At 35.2% G+C, this 27794-nt stretch overlaps 1 protein-coding gene across 1 annotated transcript; it reads right to left on the minus strand.

Moving 5' to 3' along the window:
- Positions 1 to 12698: 12698 nt before the first annotated feature.
- On the minus strand, positions 12699 to 27003 carry LOC306873601 (transmembrane protein 192). The gene is made up of 6 exons (XM_079423018.1): positions 26915 to 27003; positions 26256 to 26408; positions 25662 to 25923; positions 24756 to 24893; positions 18451 to 18553; positions 12699 to 13461 (listed from the first exon to the last, which is right to left on the minus strand). Exons 1-6 carry the CDS (start codon positions 26942 to 26944, stop codon positions 13338 to 13340), a joined length of 810 nt encoding a protein of 269 aa, XP_079279144.1. The 5' UTR covers positions 26945 to 27003; the 3' UTR covers positions 12699 to 13337.
- Positions 27004 to 27794: the final 791 nt, after the last annotated feature.

The raw sequence follows: 27794 nt of genomic DNA on the forward strand, positions 1-27794 counted from the left end.
TTATTGCTCTAAGGAATGAGCAAATATTGAAAAAGGGCTATCAAAGAGGAGCATCATTAGGCAATCCAAATTCTGACATTCTATGCAAGTATTTGCAGACAAATAATCGCTAAATACCTCAAATTACTTTTGCGACTCCTTGACAACTCACCCCAAATCCTGCCTAACAAGTGCATGCACTTAATTTAAGAATACATTTACATAACAAAAATATGTCCTAAGAATGTTATACGTTCAAAACAGCATTTTTAAACGTTTAAAAAATGGTTATGCGAACAATAGGGACAACATTAAGAGAATGTTCCATTGAATAATTTTGCAAGTCTCTGAACCATCTGAAACTAGTAAGTAGTAATGTTTTTTTTTTAAAGTTAAGACAAAAATCCAACTAAAACTCCATATAAATAATGTTTTGTGCTAATGTTTTGAGAACATTATTAAAGGCCAGTAATTTTGAATGAACGTTCTAATAATGGTATACTGGATGAATGTTTGTTCATGTTTGTTAACTTTTGAGAGAACTGTGTTAGAATGTTCTGAGAACGTTCCCTGTTAGCTGGGCACCACTCCATTGTAATCTCTGGAGAAGGGGTGCCAGATTAATTAACAAACCGGCTGTCGGATCTTCAGTGGCCTTAAGCCTCAGCGGAAACAAACAGAGAGTCTTTGGGTAAATACCCAGTACTAAATGAGCTGGGAAATTATTGGATCTTTATAGCCGTGCGACTTTCTCTTGGACCGGGAGTAAACACAAACACTCCACACCCAGCCACACACACACACACACACACACACACAAAAAAGAGTGGAAACCTACATAGCCCAAACAGAGACACACAGACGGACGAGAAAAGCCCTACCCCCGTAAATACAATCCATTTTAACTATCTGCCACACACACTGTAAAACTTGGGTGGGACGCCTAGTAATGCCAGTCCTCAGAAACACCTGGTGGCCATTTCAGTGAAGGGTGCACTACAGTTATGGAATGGTTTACCAATAGAATTGAAAAGATAACAGATCATTATTAAAAACTGGTTTAAACAGAATAAATTGTTTGATTATAAATTAATATATTTTCCCATTCTATTTTTTGGTTTTAAAGCTTAGAACGATTGATGGTTGTATTTCTAACCAGGGACAAGTGTGATTAGCTATTCTGCTGTAAAACAAAATACAAATAAAATACTCTGAAGTGAAAATACTATTCCAAGAGTATAAAAATGCACAACTACCACACAAAGAGGTCATAAGGTGAAATATAGCTGCGAGCAGCGATGACGGGCCCAAGCCGTCAGCATACGCCACCCCGGTGGCATCGATAAAACGGTGCCCAGCGAGCACAAGCATCACAGTAACCCTCTGGCAGTTTGGTTTTAAGGGATACGGCAATTAAAGGGTTAATCCAAACCATCAACTCTGTGAAACACACACACACAGAACAACATATAAAACTTTAAATTCTGTGAAAATATATTTTTCATTGGTAGTTGATGTTAGTTAATGCATTTACTAATGCTAACAAATGAGAAATTATTATAGTTACCAAAGGTTTTAATGATTTATAAGCATTTTTTAATGATTTATTTTTCCATTAACTAAAATGAATAATTTTTTCTAACACAAATGAATAAAGTAAAAAATATATTGTTAATATTTAATGTTATTTGTGAATTAACCAATGTTAAAAAACAACATTATTTAACTGTTGTTAATTTACATCATTAATAAATATATACCATTTAATGTTGAAATCAATGTTTTAATGTTTAAAATCAATTCCAAAATGTGTTAATATATTATTACATTTTAAAGTTTTATCTTTTGAACATGACTATTTTTCTAATATTACAAATATTTTGTTCATTGTTAGTTCATTGTAAGTTCATACTATCAATGAAGAATTAACATGCTGTAAAAAATATATTTTTCATTGTTAGTTCATGTTAATTAATGCATTCACTACTGTTAACAAATGAGACTTAATTATAAAGTGTTATCAAAACCTTTAATGCTTTATAAGCATTTTTTAAGGATTTTATTGAGATGTTTAAACAGACCCTCTCTCTCTCTCCCTCTCTCTCTCTCTCCCCCTCCACACTCACTGAACTCACACAGTCAGTCACTCACCCAGTCACCTACCGCAAACATTAGAAGCACAGAGACAGGAGAACTCTGATAGTTTTTAAATTTTCTCCTCCGCATAGTGTATTGTAAATTCATGAAATTAATCACATATCCTCAGACTGTATTGTTCTGTGTATGTAATTTTTTATAAAGTGTTTGGAAGCTGCTCTTAAAAGAAAAAAAAAAAAGAAAAGTTTTCTCTTTTTTACTGTAATTTTAATAAATTGCCATTAAATCATCGTTCAAGATATCCTAAATCCGTCCGCAATTTAGCATCTTCAGTATTTTGGCATCATAAGAAAAAATGTTTGGTGTGATTTACGTGTTTCTGTTTGGAGGAGTATGAATTTGTTTACAGCCTGTTTAAAAACAAAACCCACATTAAAATAAATATAGCCGACTTCCTGTTGGTCGTAGCTAATGACTGTAAATTAGAAAGTTGTCCGGATTAATAAGAACAATTTATGTACCGAGTTTGGTGTCTGTAGCTATCATTATATATATATAAACATTAATAATTATATACCATTTAATGTTGATCAATATTAATTCCAAAATGTGTTAATATATTATTACATTTTAAAGTTTATCTTTTGAACATGACTATTTTTCTAACATTAAAAAGATTAATAAATGCTTTAAAAAAATTGTTCTTTGTTAGTTCATACTATCATGGAAGAATTAACATGCTGTAAAAATATATTTTTCATTGTTAGTTCACGTTAATTAATGCATTTCCTAATGTTAAGAATTGAGACCTTATTTAATGATTTATAAGCATTTTTTAAAGATTTTAAAAAACAGACCCTCTCTCTCTCTTTCTCTCTCTCACCCAGCTCCTCAATCCACACAGTCACTCACACAGTCACACCCCACCCCACCCCACCCCCACCCCTCACTCAGCTGCAGTGACAGGGATCTCTCACTCAGCAGTCTAACAGCTTTCTGATAGTTTTAAAATTTTCTCCTAAGCATAGTGTATTGTAAATTCATGAAATTAATCACATATCCTCAGACTATATTGTTCTGTGTATGTAATTTTTTATGAAGTGTTTGGAAGCTTCTCTTAAAAGATAAAAAAAAAAAAAAATTATCTTTTTTACTGTAACTTTAATAAATTGCCATTAAATCATCGTTCAAGATATCCTAAATACGTCCGCAATTTAGCATCTTCAGTATTTTGGCATCATGATAAAAAATGTTTGGTGTGATTTCCGTGTTTCTGCTTGGAGGAGTATTAATTTGTTTACAGCCCGTTTTTAAAAAAAACCCACATTAAAATAAATATAGCCGACTTCCTGTTGGTCGTAGCTAATGACTGTAAATTAGAAAGTTGTCCGGATTAATTAGAACAATTTATGTACCGAGTTTGGGGTCTGTAGCTAAAACTAACCCCCTCATTTTTGACAAAAGGTGGCGCTATAGAGTGTCTCTTCCACGCCCGTTTATGAGCTTTTTCCAGTGTCTAACTATCATTAATACTGATATGCGTGTTGAGTTTCATGACATTCTAAACATGTTATCTGCCTCAAAATCACCAGAAACGAATTTTCAACTTTGACACGTTGCCATGGCAACATAATTTTAGATATCAATATTCCCTTCACAGTTTTACATCGGCCGTGTTTTGACATTATTCTGGTGAAGTTTGAAGCAAATCGAGTAAAAAGAAGATGCTGAATTCAAAGCATTTTGAAAACGACACACTTCCTGCAGCCAGTTGGTGGCGCTATAACTTTCAGTCATAATAGTCACATCTATCCGATCGGCATCATACAACGAACAAACCACTGGAGTTTGATCTACATCATACAATGTATGTGGACGTTATTAGGCATTTCCTGGGTCTCATTTTTCGCCATAACTTCATCGCCTCGCCACGGGCAAACCGTTCGACATATCAAAAATATCTTCGCAATTTAGCGTCCCCAATGTCTTGAGATCATGTTCACCGAGTTTGGTGGCAATCGTATGGAAATCCTCAGAGGAGTATATCAAATTCCAGAGCATGCGCTTTTTAAACAGCCCTGAATAGCCGACTTCCTGTTGGGCGGAGCCTAAGACATGCTGTGCGGAAGTTGTTCGGCTCAATGAGTTCTATATGTGTACCGAGTTTCATATGAATACGTGCAAGTATGTGTGAGCTATACATCGTGTTTTCTGACAATTTTCCAGGGGGCGCCGTAGAGCCCCTGTGCCACGCCCGGGTCCCAGCCTCAGCGGCGTCCTAATGGCCGCAGGTTCCAATGTGCGTGCCAATTTTCGAGAGTTTTCGGGCACGTTAAGGCCCCCAAAAGTGCCCGGATGATTGAAATAAAAAATAAAAAAAAAATAAATAAATATAGCTGCGAGCAGCGATGACGGGCCCAAGCCGTCAGCATACGCCATCCCGGTGGCATCGATAAAACGGTGCCCAGCGAGCACACACATTACAGTAACCCTCTGGCAGTTTGGTTTTAAGGGATACGGCAATTAAAGGGTTATTCCAAACCATCAACTCTGTGAAACACACACACACAGAACAACATATAAAACTTTAAATTCTGTGAAAATATATTTTTCATTGGTAGTTGATGTTAGTTAATGCATTTACTAATGCTAACAAATGAGAAATTATTATAGTTACCAAAGGTTTTAATGATTTATAAGCATTTTTTAATGATTTATTTTTCCATTAACTAACATGAATAATTTATTCTAACACAAATGAATAAAGTAAAACATATATTGTTAATATTTAATGTTATTTGTGAATTAACCAATGTTAAAAACAACATTATTTAACTGTTGTTAATTTACATCATTAATAAATATATACCATTTAATGTTTATCAAAATCAATTCCAAAATGTGTTAATATATTATTACATTTTAAAGTTTTATCTTTTGAACATGACTATTTTTCTAATATTAAAAATATTTTGTTCATTGTAAGTTCATACTATCAATGAAGAATTAACATGCTGTAAAAAATATATTTTTCATTGTTAGTTCATGTTAATTAATGCATTCCCTACTGTTAACAAAAGAGACTTAATTATAAAGTGTTATCAAAACCTTTAATGCTTTATAAGCATTTTTTAAGGATTTTATTGAGAAGTTTAAACAGACCCCCTCTCTCTCTCTCTCTCTCTCTCCCCCTCCACACTCACTGAACTCACACAGTCAGTCACCCACCCAGTCACCTACCGCAAACATTAGAAGCACAGAGACAGGAGAACTCTGATAGTTTTAATTTTCTGCTCTCCATAGTGTATTGTAAATTCATGAAATTAATCACATATCTCAGACTGTCTTGTTCTGTGTATGTAATTTTTTATGAAGTGTTTGGAAGCTGCTCTTTAAAGATAAAAAAAAAAAGTGTTCTTTTTTACTGTAACTTTAATAAATTGCCATTAAATCACCGTTCAAGATATCCTAAATCAGTCCGCAATGTAGCATCTTCAGTATCTTGGAAGCATGTGAAAAAATGTTTGGTGTGAATTTTTGGTTTCTGCTTGAAGGAGTATGAATTTGTTTACAGCCCGTTTAAAAAAAAAAAAAAACACATAAAAAAAAAAAATAGCCGATTTCCTGTTGGTCGTAGCTAATGACTGTAAATTAGAAAGTTGTCCGGATTAATAAGAACAATTTATGTACCGAGTTTGGTGTCTGTAGCTATCATTATATATATATATATATATATATATATATATATATATAATCATTAATAATTATATACCATTTAATGTTGATCAATATTAATTCCAAAATGTGTTTATATATTATTACATTTTAAAGTTTATCTTTTGAACATGACTAATTTTCTAACATTAAAAAGATTAATAAATGCTTTAAAAAAATTGTTCTTTGTTAGTTCATACTATCATGGAAGAATTAACATGCTGTAAAAATATATTTTTCATTGTTAGTTCACGTTAATTAATGCATTTCCTAATGTTAAGAATTGAGACCTTATTATAAAGTGTTATCAAAATCTTTAATGATTTATAAGCATTTTTTAAAGATTTAAAAAAACAGACCCTCTCTCTCTCTTTCTCTCTCTCACCCACTGGCTCAATCCACACAGTCACTCACACAGTCACTCACACCCCACCCCACCCCCACCCCTCACTCAGCTGCAGGCTGACAGGGATCTCTCACTCAGAAGCAGTCTAAGTCTAACTCTCTGATAGTTTTCAAATTTTCTCCTCTGCATAGTGTATTGTAAATTCATAAAATTAATCACATATCCTCAGACTGTATTGTTCTGTGTATGTAATTTTTTATGAAGTGTTTGGAAGCTGCTCTTAAAAGATAAAAAAAAAAAAGAAATGATCTTTTTTACTGTAACTTTAATAAATTGCCATTAAATCATCGTTCAAGATATCCTAAATCTGTCCGCAATTTAGCATCTTCAGTATTTTGGCATCATGATAAAAAATGTTTGGTGTGATTTCCGTGTTTCTGCTTGGAGGAGTATTAATTTGTTTACAGCCCGTTTTTAAAAAAAACCCACATTAAAATAAATATAGCCGACTTCCTGTTGGTCGTAGCTAATGACTGTAAATTAGAAAGTTGTCCGGATTAATTAGAACAATTTATGTACCGAGTTTGGGGTCTGTAGCTAAAACTAACCCCCTCATTTTTGACAAAAGGTGGCGCTATAGAGTGCCTCTTCCACGCCCGTATATGAGCTTTTTCCAGTGTCTAACTATCATTAATACTCATATGTGTGTTGAGTTTCATGACATTCTAAACATGTTATCTGCCTCAAAATCACCAGAAACGAATTTTCAACTTTGACACGTTGCCATGGCAACATAATTTTAGATATCAATCTTCCCTTCACAGTTTTACATCGGCCGTGTTTTGACATTATTCTGGTGAAGTTTGAAGCAAATCGAGTAAAAATAAGATGCTGAATTCAAAGCATTTTGAAAACGACACACTTCCTGCAGCCAGTTGGTGGCGCTATAACTTTCAGTCATAATAGTCACATCTATCCGATCGGCATCATACAAAGAACAAATCACTGAAGTTTGATCTACATCATACAATGTATGTGGACGTTATTAGGCATTTCCTGGGTCTCATTTTTCGCCATAACTTCATCGCCTCGCCACGGGCAAACCGTTCGACATATCAAAAATATCTTCGCAATTTAGCGTCCCCAATGTCTTGAGATCATGTTCACCGAGTTTGGTGGCAATCGTATGGAAATCCTCAGAGGAGTATATCAAATTCCAGAGCATGCGCTTTTTAAACAGCCCTGAATAGCCGACTTCCTGTTGGGCGGAGCCTATGACATGCTGCGCGGAAGTTGTTCAGCTCAATGAGTTCTATATGTGTACCGAGTTTCATATGAATACGTGCAAGTATGTGTGAGCTATACATCAAGTTTTCTGACAATTTTCCAGGGGGCGCCGTAGAGCCCCTGTGCCACGCCCGGGTCCCAGCCTCAGCGGCGTCCTAATGGCCGCAGGTTCCAATGTGCGTGCCAATTTTCGAGAGTTTTCGGGCACGTTAAGGCCCCCAAAAGTGCCCGGATGATTGAAATAAAAAAAAAAAAAAAAAAAAAAAAAAAAAAAAATAATAATAATCCTTAGAAGAACAATAGGGCCCTGCGCCTTACTGGCTTGGGCCCTAAAAATAAATATAGCTGCGAGCAGCGATGACGGGCCCAAGCCGTCAGCATACACCATCCCGGTGGCATCGATAAAACGGTGCCCAGCGAGCACACACATTACAGTAACCCTCTGGCAGTTTGGTTTTAAGGGATACGGCAATTAAAGGGTTATTCCAAACCATCAACTCTGTGAAACACACACACACAGAACAACATATAAAACTTTAAATTCTGTGAAAATATATTTTTCATTGGTAGTTGATGTTAGTTAATGCATTTACTAATGCTAACAAATGAGAAATTATTATAGTTACCAAAGGTTTTAATGATTTATAAGCATTTTTTAATGATTTATTTTTCCATTAACTAACATGAATAATTTATTCTAACACAAATGAATAAAGTAAAACATATATTGTTAATATTTAATGTTATTTGTGAATTAACCAATGTTAAAAACAACATTATTTAACTGTTGTTAATTTACATCATTAATAAATATATACCATTTAATGTTGATCAAAATCAATTCCAAAATGTGTTAATATATTATTACATTTTAAAGTTTTATCTTTTGAACATGACTATTTTTCTAATATTAAAAATATTTTGTTCATTGTAAGTTCATACTATCAATGAAGAATTAACATGCTGTAAAAAATATATTTTTCATTGTTAGTTCATGTTAATTAATGCATTCCCTACTGTTAACAAAAGAGACTTAATTATAAAGTGTTATCAAAACCTTTAATGCTTTATAAGCATTTTTTAAGGATTTTATTGAGAAGTTTAAACAGACCCTCTCTCTCTCTCTCTCTCTCTCTCCCCCTCCACACTCACTGAACTCACACAGTCAGTCACCCACCCAGTCACCCACCGCACACATTAGAAGCACAGAGACAGGAGAACTCTGATAGTTTTAATTTTCTGCTCTCCATAGTGTATTGTAAATTCATGAAATTAATCACATATCTCAGACTGTCTTGTTCTGTGTATGTAATTTTTTATGAAGTGTTTGGAAGCTGCTCTTTAAAGATAAAAAAAAAAAGTGTTCTTTTTTACTGTAACTTTAATAAATTGCCATTAAATCACCGTTCAAGATATCCTAAATCAGTCCGCAATGTAGCATCTTCAGTATCTTGGAAGCATGTGAAAAAATGTTTGGTGTGAATTTTTGGTTTCTGCTTGAAGGAGTATGAATTTGTTTACAGCCCGTTTAAAAAAAAAAAAAACACATAAAAAAAAAAATAGCCGATTTCCTGTTGGTCGTAGCTAATGACTGTAAATTAGAAAGTTGTCCGGATTAATAAGAACAATTTATGTACCGAGTTTGGTGTCTGTAGCTATCATTATATATATATATATATATATATATATATATATATATATATATATATATATATAATCATTAATAATTATATACCATTTAATGTTGATCAATATTAATTCCAAAATGTGTTTATATATTATTACATTTTAAAGTTTATCTTTTGAACATGACTAATTTTCTAACATTAAAAAGATTAATAAATGCTTTAAAAAAATTGTTCTTTGTTAGTTCATACTATCATGGAAGAATTAACATGCTGTAAAAATATATTTTTCATTGTTAGTTCACGTTAATTAATGCATTTCCTAATGTTAAGAATTGAGACCTTATTATAAAGTGTTATCAAAATCTTTAATGATTTATAAGCATTTTTTAAAGATTTAAAAAAACAGACCCTCTCTCTCTCTTTCTCTCTCTCACCCACTGGCTCAATCCACACAGTCACTCACACAGTCACTCACACCCCACCCCACCCCCACCCCTCACTCAGCTGCAGGCTGACAGGGATCTCTCACTCAGAAGCAGTCTAAGTCTAACTCTCTGATAGTTTTCAAATTTTCTCCTCTGCATAGTGTATTGTAAATTCATAAAATTAATCACATATCCTCAGACTGTATTGTTCTGTGTATGTAATTTTTTATGAAGTGTTTGGAAGCTGCTCTTAAAAGATAAAAAAAAAAAAGAAATGATCTTTTTTACTGTAACTTTAATAAATTGCCATTAAATCATCGTTCAAGATATCCTAAATCCGTCCGCAATTTAGCATCTTCAGTATTTTGGCATCATGATAAAAAATGTTTGGTGTGATTTCCGTGTTTCTGCTTGGAGGAGTATTAATTTGTTTACAGCCCGTTTTTAAAAAAAACCCACATTAAAATAAATATAGCCGACTTCCTGTTGGTCGTAGCTAATGACTGTAAATTAGAAAGTTGTCCGGATTAATTAGAACAATTTATGTACCGAGTTTGGGGTCTGTAGCTAAAACTAACCCCCTCATTTTTGACAAAAGGTGGCGCTATAGAGTGCCTCTTCCACGCCCGTATATGAGCTTTTTCCAGTGTCTAACTATCATTAATACTCATATGTGTGTTGAGTTTCATGACATTCTAAACATGTTATCTGCCTCAAAATCACCAGAAACGAATTTTCAACTTTGACACGTTGCCATGGCAACATAATTTTAGATATCAATCTTCCCTTCACAGTTTTACATCGGCCGTGTTTTGACATTATTCTGGTGAAGTTTGAAGCAAATCGAGTAAAAATAAGATGCTGAATTCAAAGCATTTTGAAAACGACACACTTCCTGCAGCCAGTTGGTGGCGCTATAACTTTCAGTCATAATAGTCACATCTATCCGATCGGCATCATACAAAGAACAAATCACTGAAGTTTGATCTACATCATACAATGTATGTGGACGTTATTAGGCATTTCCTGGGTCTCATTTTTCGCCATAACTTCATCGCCTCGCCACGGGCAAACCGTTCGACATATCAAAAATATCTTCGCAATTTAGCGTCCCCAATGTCCTGAGATCATGTTCACCGAGTTTGGTGGCAATCGTATGGAAATCCTCAGAGGAGTATATCAAATTCCAGAGCATGCGCTTTTTAAACAGCCCTGAATAGCCGACTTCCTGTTGGGCGGAGCCTAAGACATGCTGCGTGAAAGTTGTTCAGCTCAATGAGTTCTATATGTGTACCGAGTTTCATATGAATACGTGCAAGTATGTGTGAGCTATACATCAAGTTTTCTGACAATTTTCCAGGGGGCGCCGTAGAGCCCCTGTGCCACGCCCGGGTCCCAGCCTCAGCGGCGTCCTAATGGCCGCAGGTTCCAATGTGCGTGCCAATTTTCGAGAGTTTTCGGGCACGTTAAGGCCCCCAAAAGTGCCCGGATGATTGAAATAAAAAAAAAAAAAAAAAAAAAAAAAAATAATAATAATCCTTAGAAGAACAATAGGGCCCTGCGCCTTACTGGCTTGGGCCCTAAAAAGAGGTGAATATAGTTTGTGTCATGGCTGCTGATGAAGGGCCGTTTTGTTACTTGAAGAGCAAAGCTCAAGGATACCAAGTCACAGTTGGTTCTTACATAAAAATTCCCATTCTCAATTTTCAAATTACTCAAGCTGAAATGTGTGTGTGATGTGACACTGTATCTGTGGGGAAACACATTCACTGTGACAGCCTACCGGAGCCGCCTACTGTTTTCAGACACTCTGGAGAGGTTGTCACCTTTAACCTTTACTCTATGACCCCCACACAATGAGCCAGAGCTAGTCTGGAGTTAACAAAACACACAAACAGATGCACACACACACACACACACACACATATATCTATATATATATAGGAACAGTGTTTAAAAGAAAAGCTGCACAAAGATCACATCAAGAACAATAAATATCTGTTCCATAGGCTTGAATGATTGTGGATTGAAACTCTGTTTATGTTTTCTTCAGGTTTCACAACTACTCAACTATCCACAACTATGATGTCTTGTCAAAACTTAAAGAAAACCAAAGAGCAGTAATGGATGGGAAATGAGAGAGGAGTTTCATATCAGATTCAATGAGGACTGTTCATTTGCCTGTATACTGTAACCAAGCCATGCTAGTCACTTCTGTAAAGGAAGTGTATTGTTTTATGAATGTTAAGTGGACAAGCCATGCTGACATCAACTGCAACCAAACATGCTGAAAAATCATTGTAAATAGTAAGAACTGAATGATATGTGTTTATATGTAAGTTATGCACTTCAAATGTTTTATTATTATCCTGATTAAATAAAGTGAATTGTCTTTTCACCTGGGCTTTGTGTCACAATCCTTGGGGAAGGTAGGGGCCAAAGTGAATGAAATGTGTACTGGGATCAATAGACTGCCTGGTTTGACAATTGGTTTTGACAAATTGGGATTGTTCTCATTTTGACTGACAGATTCAGAAAAAACAAAAAAGCACTATTCAGAAAGGTCAACATTCCTGATCCCAGATGGTGTATTTTTCAGCCCCTTTTGCATATGTATTTTAATTTTCTGTTGACTACTTCTCTTAAAAACAGATTTATATATTCAGTAACAATGTTAAACACTTATAGCCAAAATTTAACGAAAAAAAGGAATGTGATATCATAGTGAGGACCTCTGAAGACCCTCATAACTGTAATCATGTGTCTTAAAATACAATTTTCCTTTTATTAACTGTAAAACATCATTAAGAGCAACACTTCGAAATTATTTATAATTAAAATAATTATAACATTTGTAACAAAATATCTTGATGTTACACTGTAAATCCTTTCACAATCATGAAATGTCTAAAAAGTTAAAATAGCAAACCTGAAACTATTTTATGTATTAAATTGCGTGTATACTTCCCTGTATTTAAAGAACATTTTAATTACTTTTTTTACTTAGTAACACCACACACATCATTTGAACTTTTGTTGAACATGGTATATACGTTTTTCCATAACAATACGTAACAAATATACAGAAAGTATATTTCTAAGAACCTGATGTGTGTTTTAAACAACATTTCAAATCTATTATCTTCTCTTTTTCATCTTGAAACTTTGTTTAACTATCGAACACATTATGATGAGCACATTAAAAACTCCACCAACCTAATTCAATAAAATCTGTGGAAATTTTATTTCAAAAAGAAGTTTCAATCATTTTATTCACATCATTTTACAACAAATGACAGTAGTTCACAACATCTTTAGTATCAGGACTAAAAAGGTCACGATTTGAGAACAGCTCCAACACCACAATAAACGTCCGTCCAACACATTTCTTACAGACAAAAATAGCACTCATCCACTAAGCCAAAATACAAAATGATGCACTAAAGAAACCAAATTAAGTACTAATTAACTATCGCTATACCCAACTTATTCATGCTCTCACAGACATGAACAAGGAAAACCACAAGTTACATTATAAAGCTTTTAGTTTGATTAGATCTCGCTATTCCCAACTCATAATCTTTTAACCCAAATCAATAGCATCTTTACTGAACATTTCTGCAGCAGAGGTTTTTGACTTCCTAATTGCAGCTATTGTCTACTCAGACTTGTCGCCATGGAAACATAAGAGTGTCGTTAGAGAGGTTACCAGGGTTCGTTTCTCACCAAAAGCATTCTGATCAGTGAGCCATGGCTGCCGATGCCAGTCAAGATAGACACGCTCACACATACTCGCATGCAAGGCTTCAAACCCCATCATGCACACAAACAGACCTGAGTCACTCTCTCTGTTTGCATGTGTCAGCCTCTGATCTGCTGAGCGGTCAGTGCGAGGATCCTCCTGCTCAGAACGCTGTTGTGCTGTTTCAGATAATCAATCAGGTCCGCCTGCTTTTCCACCACATCCTCCAGACTGGAGCCGTCCCTGTGAAATAAACCACAGAACACATGTACACCTGTCCAACCCATCCACAGCACCTGGGATTGAAATGTGAGTGTGTGTGTGTGCACCTATGAAAACACTAGTCACACAGAAAATATGTTGTATTTAGGGATGCACCAGTACGGCCTCTTTTGGCCAATACAGATAACCATATATTTGTCAGTATGAGAGAAAAACAAACAAAAAAAAACAGTGAAAAACTTATTTTAAAAACAGCAGCAAATATAGAAAATGATCTTATTCCAACTGTTTAACTAATGTAGGCCTATTATGAACCACTGGAATGAAGAAATTATACATGCCTATGACACAAAAAATAAAAAAAAAATCTTAAAGTTAACTTAAATAAATACAACAACAAAAAACAAAAACAATGCCTGTGAGACAAAAAAATGACAGGCTCTGCGTAAATATAATTTTTATTTTTTTATTTTATTTAAAACATTATTCATTCATCTTCAGTGTCACATGATCAATCATAAATTCTTCTCTGCTGATTTGGTATCAAGAAATGCACATCAAAAGAAAATCAATTATTTGTGACTATTTTTGTAATAAAGTCTTCACTGTCACTTTTGATCAATTTAAAACATCATTGCCAAAGTATAAAAAAAAAAAAAGAAAAGAAAAAAACCTACGGACCCCAAACTTTTGAAAAGTGCCATATACATTTTAAAGAGGTCATGACATGAACTGAGCAACCAAAATTCTCTTGATCTTTTGACATATAAGAGGTCATTGTACTATAAAAACATCCTGTAAGTTTCAGAACTCGTTAGTCGTTAGTCTAAAAACAGCTTATATTGAAGCCAGTCTGCCAAAACGACAATTTGTGGAATGTACAACTTTACGAAGTAATAGTATGGCTAAACACTGCCTCCACAGAAGATCAACGCCTGCTTCTACATCGCTGCCTGTTTAGCTCCGCCCACCAATTTGCCCACGTAGTGTAAATAACGAGAGGTGAACACAGGTCTACACAGGAACTAAACGATAAAGATGCTCTGAAGTCAACATGACGCTGTTCAGTGCCAAGTCTTTGCATTACACACTTCCTTTCTGATCTAACAGTTAGGAAATAGTGGATGAACTTTATTTTTAATGAAGATCCAGACCACGTCAGGAAGAACTTGGTCCTTTGTTTACTTCATTTTACCGTGGATTCATTTACAAACAAGGCACAATTCAACATGGGATTTTCAGAAAGATTGAAACTAAAAGACGATGCTTTGCCAGCTATATTAGATAGACAGTAATGTCACAACACACAATTGCTTTGTCTATTAAACAGATCGTTGGATGCGAGTATTTATGCGTTTTTAACCTAAATCACTGCAGCGTCTGTCTGTAAAAGATGTAGGCAGTCAAACATGCACAACTATTAACCAATCATAGCAGTGGGCGTTTACTTCAGAGTCTACAATACGCCATACCTATTAAAATGGAGCGTTCTGAGTGGGGTCAAAAACAGGACAGAAAATATCCTATTACTTCTAAATTATGTTATTTGATGTAAAAAATCTTGATAACATTATAAGTGGACTGTACAAAAAACTGTACAAAATAAAAAACAAAAGGCGGTTCATGACCCCTTTAATATTCCAATGGTTCAAGAACGTGTACTGTTAAACAAATATTATGAATATCTATCAATCCATTTCATTTATTGGACAGATATAATTAAAAAGTCAAATTTATCAGACAATATTCAATGTAATTTGTATGTGTGCTATTGGGCAAAAATGGAAACTAATATATATATATATATATACACACACACACACACGGCCAAAAATATTGGCACTCTTGGTAAATATGATCAAAGGGGGCTGTAAAAATTAATCTGCATTGGTTAATCCTTTTGATCTTTAATTTGAAAAAAAAAAAAAAAAACAACAAAAATCTAACCTTTCATTGGATAATAAGAACTTAAAATGGGAGGAAATATCATTATGAAATGTGTTTTTCTCAAATACACGTTGGACACAATTATTGGCACCCTTAGAAACTCTTATGAGTAGAATATCTCTGAAGTATATTCCCATTCATATTCACAATTTTGAACACTCCAGGGTGATTATAAATATGAAATTATCCAGCCATGGCTTCCTGTTTCACAGAAACAAAGCCCAAATTCCCTTAATCAATGAGAAAACCAAAGAATATATTTCTGATGTGCAGCAAAAGATAATTGAGCTTCACAAATTAGTGAAGTGGCTTTAAGAAAAGAGCTAGAGTTGTGAAAATTCCCATTTCCACCATCAGGGCAATAATTAAGAGTTTCCAATCAACAGAAAATGTTATGAAACTGCCTGGAAGACGACGTGTGTCTATATCGTCCTAATGCAAGGTGAGAAAGTGAGTTTGAGTGGCTAAAGACTCTCCAAGGACCACAGCTGGAGAATTGCAGAATATAGTTGAGTCTCGGGGTCAGAAAACCTTTAAAAATAAAAAAAACAGTCGTCAAACAGCACCTACATCACCCCGTTGTTTGGGAGGGTTTCAAGAAAAATTCTCCTAGCTCATCCAAAAACAAACTCCAGCATATTCAGTTATCAGACACAACTGGAACTGAAATGGGACTGGCTTCTATGGTCGGATGAAAAAAATAAATAAAAAAAAGAAACACTGATATTACAGCCATTTTTAACAGCAAACACTCAAGATGGGTTTGGTGAACACAGGGATAAAAAGTACCCCAATGTGTACAATGAAATATACTGCTGTATTTTTGATGTTGTGGGCCTATATTTCTGCTGGAGGTCCTGGACATCTTGTTTAGACACATAGCATCATGGATTCTATCAAATACCAACAGATAAAAAATCAACAAGTGACTGACTCTGTTAGAAATCTTATAATGGACCATGTTTGGATCTTCCAACCGGACAATAATCCAAACACAAACCTCAAAAACAACACAAACATGGGTCACTGGGCACAAAACCAAGCTTCTGCTATGGCCATTCCAGTCCTCTGACCTGAACCCTGTAGAAAATGAGTGGAGTGAACTGAAGAGAAGAAGCACCAACATGGAGCTGGGAATCTGAAGGGTCTGGAGTGTTTCTGGATGAAGGAATAGTCTCTGATCTCTTGTCAGGTGTTCTCTAACCTCATCAGGCATTATAGGAGAAGATTTAGAGCTGTTAAACTGGCAAATAGAGGTTTCAAAAAGTATTGAATAAAAGGGTGCCGTTAATTGTGGCCAATGTGTATTTGAGAAAAACATTTATTTCATAATGATATTTACCCCCATTTTAAATTCTTATTATCCAATGAAATGTTAGATTTTTGTGAATTTTTTTAATAAAAGATCAAAAGGATTAACAATGCAGATAAATTTTCACAGCCTTTCTTTGATCATATTTACCAAGGGTGCCGATATTTTTGGCCACGACATACATACATATATACATACATTATATATATATATATATATACAGTGCCCTCCATAGGTATTGGAACAGTAAAGACAAAATTGCTCTGTTGGCTGTGGAGTCAAGACATTTGCAAATATAATTAAAAGATGAATATGAGACAAAACTACAGAATGTCACATTTTATTATTAGCCGTTTCAACACATACATTTTTTACCAAATAAAAAGAACAGCACTTTTAGAGTTCATCCCACTCATTGATGTGAGCATAAGTATTGGGACAGTTGAACATAAGGCAGATATAAAAGATTAAAAGCTATTATTTAGTTGCAGATCCCTTGCGCGCAATCACAGCAATGAGTCTGTGACCCATAGACATCACCAGACTCTTGGTCTCATCCTTTGAAATAATTTTCCCAGCCTTTAATGCAGCCAAATCCAATTGTTGCTTGTTTTGGGGAGTTTCTGCCTTTACTCTCCTCTCCAGCTGGTGAAATTCATGTTCAATCAGATTTAAATCTGGAGATTGGCAGTCTAAGACTTTTCATTTCTTTGCCCTTATAAATTCCTTGACTGAACTGGCAGGGTGTTTTGGTTCATTGTCCTGATGCAATATGAAGCACTTCCCAATGAATCTGGTGGCATTTTCTTGAATATTGGTAGGCAAGATGGTTTTGTACCCTTCCAAATTCATTCTGCTACTGTCATCATACATTAAGTCATCAGTAAAGTTGAGAGGGCCTGTTCCAGAGGCAGCCATGCATGCCCATCCGTTTTTTCTTTCCCATCACTTAGATAAAGGTTCAGCTTTGTCTCATCGGTCCATAAACACAGTTTCAAAACTCTTCTGGCTCACCTTTGTGCTTTTTTGCAAACTCTAATCTTGCCTTTCTATTTTTGGTGCTGGTCAGAGGTTTGCATCTTGCTGTGTAGCATCTGTTATTCTGTGTCAAAGTTTCCTGAGGACAGTAGATTGTCAGAGCATCACCCCACCTTTCTGGAAGTTATTGGCGATTTTACGGACACGTCTTTTAGGAATCATTTTCACAGCTTTTATGATTTGTCTGTCAACTACTGTTGTTTTTTCAGCCAATCAAGTCGTTGTTGGTTGCTGGTGTCGCTGGTGGTTTCCAAACTCTTGATTTCTCCATGCCCTTTGTTTTTGCTAGAGCTCTAACTGACTTCCTCTTTTCTTTTAGCATCCAAATTGCTTGCTTTTCTCTCAAAGTCAGCTCCCTCGTCTTCATCCTGGTTTGTGTGTGTCATCATCAAATGCAAGATTCAGAATAAAGAAGTAATGGATATAACTGAAACGACACATTCCCTGCTTTTAATATCTGAAGAATTAATGCAACAGGACACAGCTGATCACGTAGAAAGACCTGTGAGGCAACTGTTCCAATACTTATGCTCACATCAGATAGAGGGATGAAACTCTAAAAGTGCTGAACTTCTTAGCTGGTAAAACATCTATGTGTTGAGTCACCCAATAATAAAATGTGACATTCTGTAGCTTTGTCTCATATTCATCTTTTAATCATATTAGTATAATAAATGACCCATATACAGTATATGGGTCTATTACCAATGTACCTGAAGCCTGTCTCTGTATGTCCTTCGCTGGAGCAGCCATGAGAGCGTGCTTCTTCAGTCACATCAGGATGTGGCTTCTTGCTATTAAACTTCACCACGTGTACTAAAACACACAGAATACAAGGAGATAAACACAAGAAACACAATAATTCCTTCTACACAATAATGTCAATACACAGGAAAATGGCTAACAAGAAAATCTAGGCTTTTTTCTCAATTTCAACCTGCAACTAAACATTTTTTTACTCGTGCATCTTTTCATTTACACTCTCGTTCTTATTCCAATTCCTCCTTTAATATAATAAACAGTGAAAGATTTTACCATTGAAAAATGGCATGCAGAACTGTGCCAGACAAAAATGTTGATAGCTGTGGTCTGTGTGTGTCTGATGGCGCAAGACATGCTTTAACGTGGGACAGGTGTGTGAAGAGACACATTCCGTGTGCGTGAGCAGGAGTCACGCTCAGCATGGATATTCTTCACTGTAAGGTGTGCTAGTAGACACGTGGCTAGTGTGTGTTTTGTGAGCGTGAGAACGCAGGGCAACTGTGTGATTTCACACGTCACTTCCCTCCTCTCTCACACCTTTAATGTGCCTGTCAATCAGCAAACTTTCACTCCCCACACTGCAACAGAACAGCTAGTTTAAGCCAATTCAATCAGAATCTGAATTAAAGACTCCAGAGTGCACAATATATGCACGTCAAAACATGGCAGATTGGGATAAATAAATAGTGAAAATTATTTGGATATCTGGAAACCACATTACCCTTCAAAAGCATTACAAATTTTCTAAATTGACAGCAAAGATTTTAAAAGGTAACAAATAAATAGTTTTAAATGAATGCGGTTCTTTACAATTTTCCATTTGTCTATTTTTTTAAATAAATAAACAAAATAAAAATGTTAAGAAGCACAACTGTTTTCAACATTGATATTAAGATATCTTGGGCACCAAATCAGCATATTAGAATGATTTCTGAAATATCATGATTATAATGATCACACTGAAGACTGGAGTAATAGCTACTGAAAACTTAGCTTTGCCATCACAGGAATAAACTGTATATTATGAAAAATTATTAAAATATAAAAGTTAAATTGTGATAATATTTCACAATATTAGTTTTTAACTATAGTTTTGATCAAATAAAATGCTGCCTCGAGCATAAGAAAGATCTTTAAAAAAAAAAATTGTTCCAACCCTAAACTTTTGAACAGTAGTGTAACTCAAGTATTTCTAGTGATGTGCTTTTAACACCAAACAAAGCTTTGCCAAAGTCTCTTTAAGGCAGGTCGAGTTGCTCAGTGGCCATCTTGTCAATGTCCCCAGGCAACAATTTTCTATTCAAGCACATAAAAATTATTTCTAGGCACATACCTATCCTAGTCTGCACTGGTCAATCAAAACAGGTAGTATCCCTTCAAAATGGCGCCACTGTGTTGAGTCATTAGCAATGTTTCTAGAGAAAAATCAGAATCTAAAGAATTTGCGAATAAAGCATAATTTCCATCCCATGTATTCAAAAGAACAAATTCATACTTGCAAATGAAAATAGAATTTGTATCCACTTGTGTATCCAGTACAGCTCTTTTATTAATGTAATATTACTTGAGGTTCACAGTGCATACACAACTGCTCAAAAGACCTTCAAGTTTGGTAGCAGTTGACGATAGATGCCTTATGTCTTGAGAAACAATATGTCAGACAGTTCTGACTGATTTTGAGATGATACTACGTTTCTGCATTCTAATATTGAAATAATTACATACTTCACCTTAAAATGAATAAGATACTTTGTGCTTAAGGACAAACATTTTTAAACATATCTGTCAAAAGATCTACTAAGTGTAAAATATCTCAAGATATCTCAGGGTGTCTGAATACATTCTAATTACACCATAATCACCAAAAACAGTAACACACATACACAAACACCTCAGCGTTGTTCCTGACCCACACCTGGCCAACCCATCACAAACACACCAATCAGATAAAACTGCTCTTTCTTCAATCACCTGCAGGAAATGAGGCCAACAGGCCATTGAGTTGGGCAGGAAGGAGATCAGGGAATCCCTCTTTAGAGATAATGCACACCCTTTTCTCTCGCTCTGAAGTGCCATATAAGTGCAATCTATAATAGTAAATGAAGCTCAAGCAGTTATTTGAGACAAATACAGTGTGTATGCGAGTTTAGTTATGTAATGCTGAAAGGTTATTAAGGGTAATTTGTCAGTTCTGTCTCCACACATCAAGAAAAGCTTTTAAAGAGTTTTTAAAGAGAAAGATTGACAGTTTCTGGTATACGTGTCACATTCCTTATATCTTCGCTAAACAGTAGTGCTTACATCCACAAAAGACTACCATAAAAATAAACACCATTACAATGATGGTCAATAATTCATGACATTTGCATTCTAACACAATGCTACATAGAAATATTTTGCACTTTTGTGCGACATATGCAAGCTCATAGAACTCAAGCAACTGGAAGGCATTTGATTCTAAAACTCTGAAAAATCATGTGCACTTTAAGTTCCCCCAAGCATCATATTTATGCATTCCACACTAATACCTTGAGCACATTTGGACATGACGGGGGCCGAGCGCACAATGCAGGTCCCAATCACCTCCCTCGCCCCCTTTGAAGGGCCCTAAACTTCCTTTGATGTGCAGAGGCGGCATACGGCCCATACAGAACGCTGCATTCATGTTCAAATGAAGAGAGAGGCAGAGATACAACATCACAGAGGACACTTCAAAGACCCTGGAGCATGACTCTGACCTAACTGCACCTTCCTCTAGGAAGGGGACAGAGAGATGGATATATGGATAGGAGGAGATAAACGGTGGTTAAATGGATAGAGATCACTCGTTAGCACAATAAATGTGCGGCAAATAAAGGGTATTGGATTGAGACCTGGGGTTATTATATTGAGAATAATCTCACGTGGGAAAGAACAGGAAAGTTTCTTAAATTTGTAGATGTAGCTACATCCACATATAACATCTACAGCCATTTTTCTTTTCTTTTTTTATTTAATATAGCTTATTAAAAATTATACGAACAGCATTATTTGAGTTACATTTTTCAGAAAAATTTCTGAATTTGGTCACTTGTGTTTGCAGCAGTTCTCAAGAATAATGAACTCTTCTGTTGATCATGTTATCCATATTTTTCAAATTTGTTCCAAAGAGCAACTTATGCTTTAATGGAAGCAAAAACAGAAAAGGTGCAGAATCAAGAGTTTTAAATATTCCTTATTAATTTTCACATCACAATGTTTGTATTATTATTATCCTTAACATAATTTTTTTTCCAAACCCTGAAATTGTTATTTCCAGATTGTGGACCATTTACTCCTATACACTACCATTCAAAGTCTGGGGTTGGTAAGATTTTTTTATGTTTTTGAACGAAGTCTCTTATGCTCTCCAAGGCAAAGCTGAATTCTCAGCAGCCATTACTCCAGTCTTCAGTGTCACACGATCCTTCAAAATCATTCCAATATGCTGATTTGGTGCTGAAGAAACATTTCTTCTTCTGCTTGTTATTATTATTATCAATGCTGAAAACAGTTGTGCCGTTTAAAACTTTTGTGGAAACCGTGACACATTTTTTAGAAATATTTGATAAATAAAAAGTTGAAAAGAGCAGCATTTATTTGAAATAAAATCTTTTATAACATTGTATATTAATTGAATATATACTCACTCTTATTATTTGATCAATTTAATGCATCCTTGCCAGCTAAAAGTATTGTTAGTATTAATAATTAAAAAAAAAAAATCTTACTGACACCAAACTTTTGAAAGCTTGTGTATACATAAAAAAAATACACATCAAAAACATTTGCCTGGCCTCATGCATAATTCACAGAGTGACATATGAGACATGAGGTGATATCTGCTCATAGAGCTCATTGAGAATGAAGTGAGCGAGTAAGGGTGTGTCTCTATAGATAACATGTGGTCAAGCTTCACTTCACTAATCATCTCTGGAATCCAGGCACTGATACGAGAATGTGTGTGTGTGTCAACATTAAAGACAATGCCATGGTGTATTAGGGTGGGGTGAATTCAGGTTGCCTTTGGCAAAGATGAGCTGTGTGTCCATAACAAGCTTCTTACCCCCACATATGGTCTTTCTCTAGACATTCTCTAAAATATATCCACTTTTCTCCACCTCTTACCACGGGAGAGCAAAGAACTATTATTTATCACATGGAGCACAAAATGCGAGTAAAAAGGATGAGAGGGACAACAGCTGCCTGGTGTGTTTCTAAAGGGGGTAAGGACAGAATCTTGGGTATTGTAATGCATGCTGGGGGAGGTGTGCATGTACTGTATTTGTGACAACTATTACTTGCAATTAGCAACCAAACGGGTGTATTTTTGTGAGTGGTAGCAGTTGATATTTTCCCAGTCCAGAAACGGAAGTGATTGCAGTTGCATATCATGATAGACTAAGTTGTGATTTTCATTCAGAAAGTGAGGTTATTGTCCTCAGTGCCAGTGGTAAATAGTTCCATAGCTTAGGAGCCAAAACAGAAAATTACCTGCCTGCCACCCATTCAAGACAAATCTATGTACAGTAAGAAGGTCACACCCTGAGGATCGAAGTGATCGAGACAGTATTTAAGGAGAATGTAAGTCAGAGAGACAGCAAGGAGCAAGACCATTGAGGGGTTTAAAGGTTTTTTAAAGAATTTTTAAATAATGTGCGATGATACAGGCAGCCAGTGGTGGTTAAATAAGATGGGGGTGATATGAGTAGATTGTTTAGTGTGGGTTAATATTCTTGCAATTCTGGCAATCCAGCTAATGAGCATTACTTTACTACCGTAGTCGAGGTGCGATGTAATAAAAGTGCGCACTAACGATTCAGCATCTTTTGGGCTGACATAATAATGAAGTTGGGCTATACGGCAAAGCTGGAGAAATGCAACTTAGAAAGTTTGCTAATGTGAACATCCAGGGTTAGCAAAAGATCAAGAGTAATGCCCAAACTTCTGACAGTGGCAGATGGAAAAATGGTTGTACAATCTAGGTTAAAGCTGGGAACATTAGTAAAAATTTTTGTTAGATTTGGGAGGCCAGTAATAAACTTTTTGGTTTTGCTCAAATTAAAACTTAGAAAATTGGAATTAAGCCACGTCTTTAACTCATTAACACACATAGATAATGTTGTGGTCTGGTGGATAGAATATGAATGGCAACCAACATATATCAAAACATAACAGTAATTATGAAAACCATAACAATTAATTATATGTCCAAGATCATGCATAATGTAAATTAAAAAAATAGTAATTGCCCAAGAACACAGCCCTGGGGAACACCAAGTCTGAGTAAAGCAGTGGGGGATTTATAATTGTGCATAGCAATGTAGTATTGTCTATCTGTAAGATAGGAAGAGAGCCAGAATAATGTAGCACCTGAGACACCTATCTCTGAAAGGCAATAGAGCAATAACTTGTGACAGACAGTATCAAGTGGTCAAGTAATAGGAGAATGGAAATATTACCCGAGTCACCAGAAAATAAGAGATATTGACAACCTTTACTAAAGCAGTTTCAGTACTGTGATGTAAGAGGAAACCAGATTGAACTATGTCAAACTGATCATTAAGAAATAGAAAAGACTGTAGCCGAAAGGCAACAACCTTTTCCAAAATTTTGGAAGCAAATGGTAAATTGGAGATCTGCCGATAATTAGTGAAATCTGCTGGATCTAGGTTTGTTTTTTAAGAACAGGAATAACAGCAGCAGTTTTGAGTGAAATTGGAACAGTGGCCGAGATAAAGGACACATTTACATTAGTGTAAGATAGGAGCAGAAATTACATAGTGTTTCTAAAGGAATGTGGGTGCAGGATCTAACCAGCATGAGGAATAATTAGAGTTATGGATTATTTCACTAATTATGGTTGGATTAGTCAAGGTAAAAAATATTCAATAGTTGGAGAGACTGAGCTTGCTCACAAGTATGTTTACCAAAACATATGTTGATATGAGCTACAAAATGACCAATGTTTTCTTCAAATACAACCCCCACCCCACATAATTACACTGTCAGAAAGACAAAAAAAATCAATGTCTAGAATAAAATTGTGAAAAAAATAGTTTCAAGGCCAGGGGGATATACTTAATGCTATTGGCAGGTGTGGCAAAAATAATTCTGGACCCCATGTGTGTGCATATGAATACATTGGAAAACAAATAGAAGGTTTGGTGTATGCTTCCGTGTTATTTACTACACAGAAATATTCAGATTGAACTATGAAAAAATCTTGTGAGAGTACCTGCATATCTAAGCAAGCATATAACTGACAGCAGCAGCTCCAGACAGATGATGGCCAACAGAAGATATACAGAAAGATTCTTCACATTTGCATCCAGCAGAGGAGTTGGAGCAATTACAGTCAGGATCAGTGCATTACCTGTGTAAGGGAGAAAAAAAAAAAGAGCAATGCTGCATCATATTAGCAATGGATATCAATTACTGTTAATTACTGGTTAGAAGTGTAAATATTTACTCGATTATGATTTAATTTGATTAGGCTTCTTTACTAAATGATCAATGTGTGAATATTTTTCTGCAGCCATTATTCCAGTCTTCAGTCTCACATGATCTTTCAGAAGTCATTCTAACATACTGATTTGGTGCTCTAGAAACATTTAATATTACAATTATTATCAATGTTGAAAACAGTTGTGCTCTTTAATATTTTTGTGGACGTGTGATACCTTTTTTTATTATCCTTTGATTAATAGTAAGAGCATAATAGCAGCATTTTTTGTAACAATTTAAAATGATCTACTTAATGCAACTTTGCTAATTTCTTAAAAAAACTAATTTCTTATAAGTTTCTTAGTAAAAAAAAAAAAATGGAATGATATTGTAAATGTTACCATATTATAAAATTAGAAAAAAGAAACTATAAACCAGGATTCAGTCATTTAACATAATAAATGAAAGCAATTGTGCATCAGTTAATACATTTCATAATCAATGTAACTTTGCAGTTACAATAATAGCTCCTGTGCTGCCATCTAGTGGTCATTTGTGAAGCATAACAGGTATTTGGACACGTGACAGAAAGTACTTCAATTAGCATTAGCAAGTTTTTCATGGAGATTCACTTTACTTTATGAAGTGGCAAAGAAAACCAGGAGTGGAATATTAACAGTGTGAAACATCTTTTCACCTGCAGAGTGAATGAGCAGGGGAAGGTTTTTTATTCCACGGGTCAGTCTGTAGAAGTCCAAATAACCTCTCCGTCTCACTGCACTATGGTAATGCTGGACAAATCTATCATATATGAAGACCATCACCCATAGCGCAACTTTTCCTAGTAAGATCACAGTCTTGGAGTCAATGCCCTGCAATGCTGCAGTGCACTCAGGAGTGTGTTCATCAGATATCCAGCAAAATACTGTGATTACAATGCACAAAACCACATAAACCACCTGCAAACCAGAAACAGAGAAATTACACCAAAAGCACACCATGAATGTGCTACTTGTGTAGTGTATGTGCTAGTGTTCATGTACAAAGACTTAATTTAAGGTCAAAGATCATTCTCCTTTAAAAGAGAAACAAAAATTACAGAAAGTCTGGAACAACATGAGGGTGAGTATAACAAACCTGCCATGTTTGAAAGTGATTTTTTTTTTCTGTGTGGAGCAACATTTCACACTTCCAATACTTACTAATTTTGTCTTGTTTTTCAATATCTAAAAGTGCTGAAGTCACTTTCCTTCAAGTAAGTGCAGTGAAAACTGTCTGTTGCTATACTCACATGTAAAAATGAGATTACACTCACTGCCCAATGAGTGGGTAATTTCTGAAACTCTCTCTTGATCACTGACTCGAGTGCATCTTGGGAAACCAGTGGTCCATCAATAAGAGGGTCATCGTCAGTGCTTTGTGTAAAATCTACATTTGTGTTATTCTGGACACAAAAACAAAGACACATACAGGTTAGATTGTAATAGCCATGGCATCCACACACTACAGCCATTAGCTGAAAGCTGCTTTGCAACTTTGAAGTCATGCATTTCAAAAACTGTATTAGGGCACAATAATGACTCACTATTTCACTAATTTTCTGTAAAAGGCTCCTTTCACCAGTTATACGACCTAGGGAATAGCGCCATTATCAAAACATTTGGGTGATACAAATAGAAATAGGGACCTAAGAGTGACTGAAAGAAGGTTTACAAGTACAATGTAAATTCTTCTACCATGTCTTATACTACTACTGCTACTACACAAATAACAGACAAACAAAAACAACAGCAGCAGCACAGACACACAAGTGTGTTACTTAATAGTTCACATAAAGCAACAGTCTGTCATATCAGGGACATTTGGAGATAGCTACTTGTATTACAGCTGATCTCGCGACCCTGTTTTACTAACTTACATTTAGAAAAACAGCTAAATGTTTAAACTCACGCCATAAGCCGATGTACGCTCAGACTCCATCACACTGCCTGTCCATCACACATAAAGACAAACATTTCTAAATTAGACTTCCTGGTCGCGGATATTACCAATCCTACTATGAGAAAGGGTTGTGTTATGAATATTAATTACGTTACGTGGCGCTCGTCTTTCAGCCTGGTGGTGATTGGCTCAGAATTGGACGTTAGGAGCCTTTTCAGAGGCTATCCCATAAGTTTTTTATTTATTTATTTATTTTATTAAATGTCAGTCATATTACAGCCAATGAACATAACAGCAGCCATTCCAACATATTGTATAGAAAAAATATTGAACATAGACTACAATATGTAAAATATGACAACATACAGTAAAATTTTGATACAAAAAATAAAATAATTAATAATAATAAAAATAGGCTATCCCAAAAGGTCCCCACTGCAGTCTGTAGCACGATGACGTAGCTGGATCAGCAGTGTTGGGGGTGACGCATTACAAGTAATGCCAGTTATGTAATCAGATTACTTTTTCAAGTAACTAGTAAAGTAACGCATTACTTTTTAATTTACAACAAAATATCTGAGTTACTTTTTCAAAAAAGAAATACAGAGGTGTTGTGTGTGAACATGCTGTTACTGTAGTTCTAGACTAAATGTGAATATGCATTAATTCATCCCACTCGCAAAAAAAGATTTAGTATTCATCAAAATGAATTAAAACAGTGAAATGCAAACTCAGAATATGACGCAAACCTGCAATAATTACATATGTTAAACAACACACATATATCTATTCCCATTTTATTAACCAATGTCTTTGATGATCCAGTTCAACCATACTAATAAGCAAAAATGACTTTAGATAAACAAATGTGCTTCATTGTTTTTTTATT

This window comes from Barbus barbus (assembly GCF_936440315.1).
Source record: "Barbus barbus genome assembly, chromosome: 8".
Classification (NCBI taxonomy): Eukaryota; Metazoa; Chordata; class Actinopteri; order Cypriniformes; family Cyprinidae; genus Barbus; species Barbus barbus.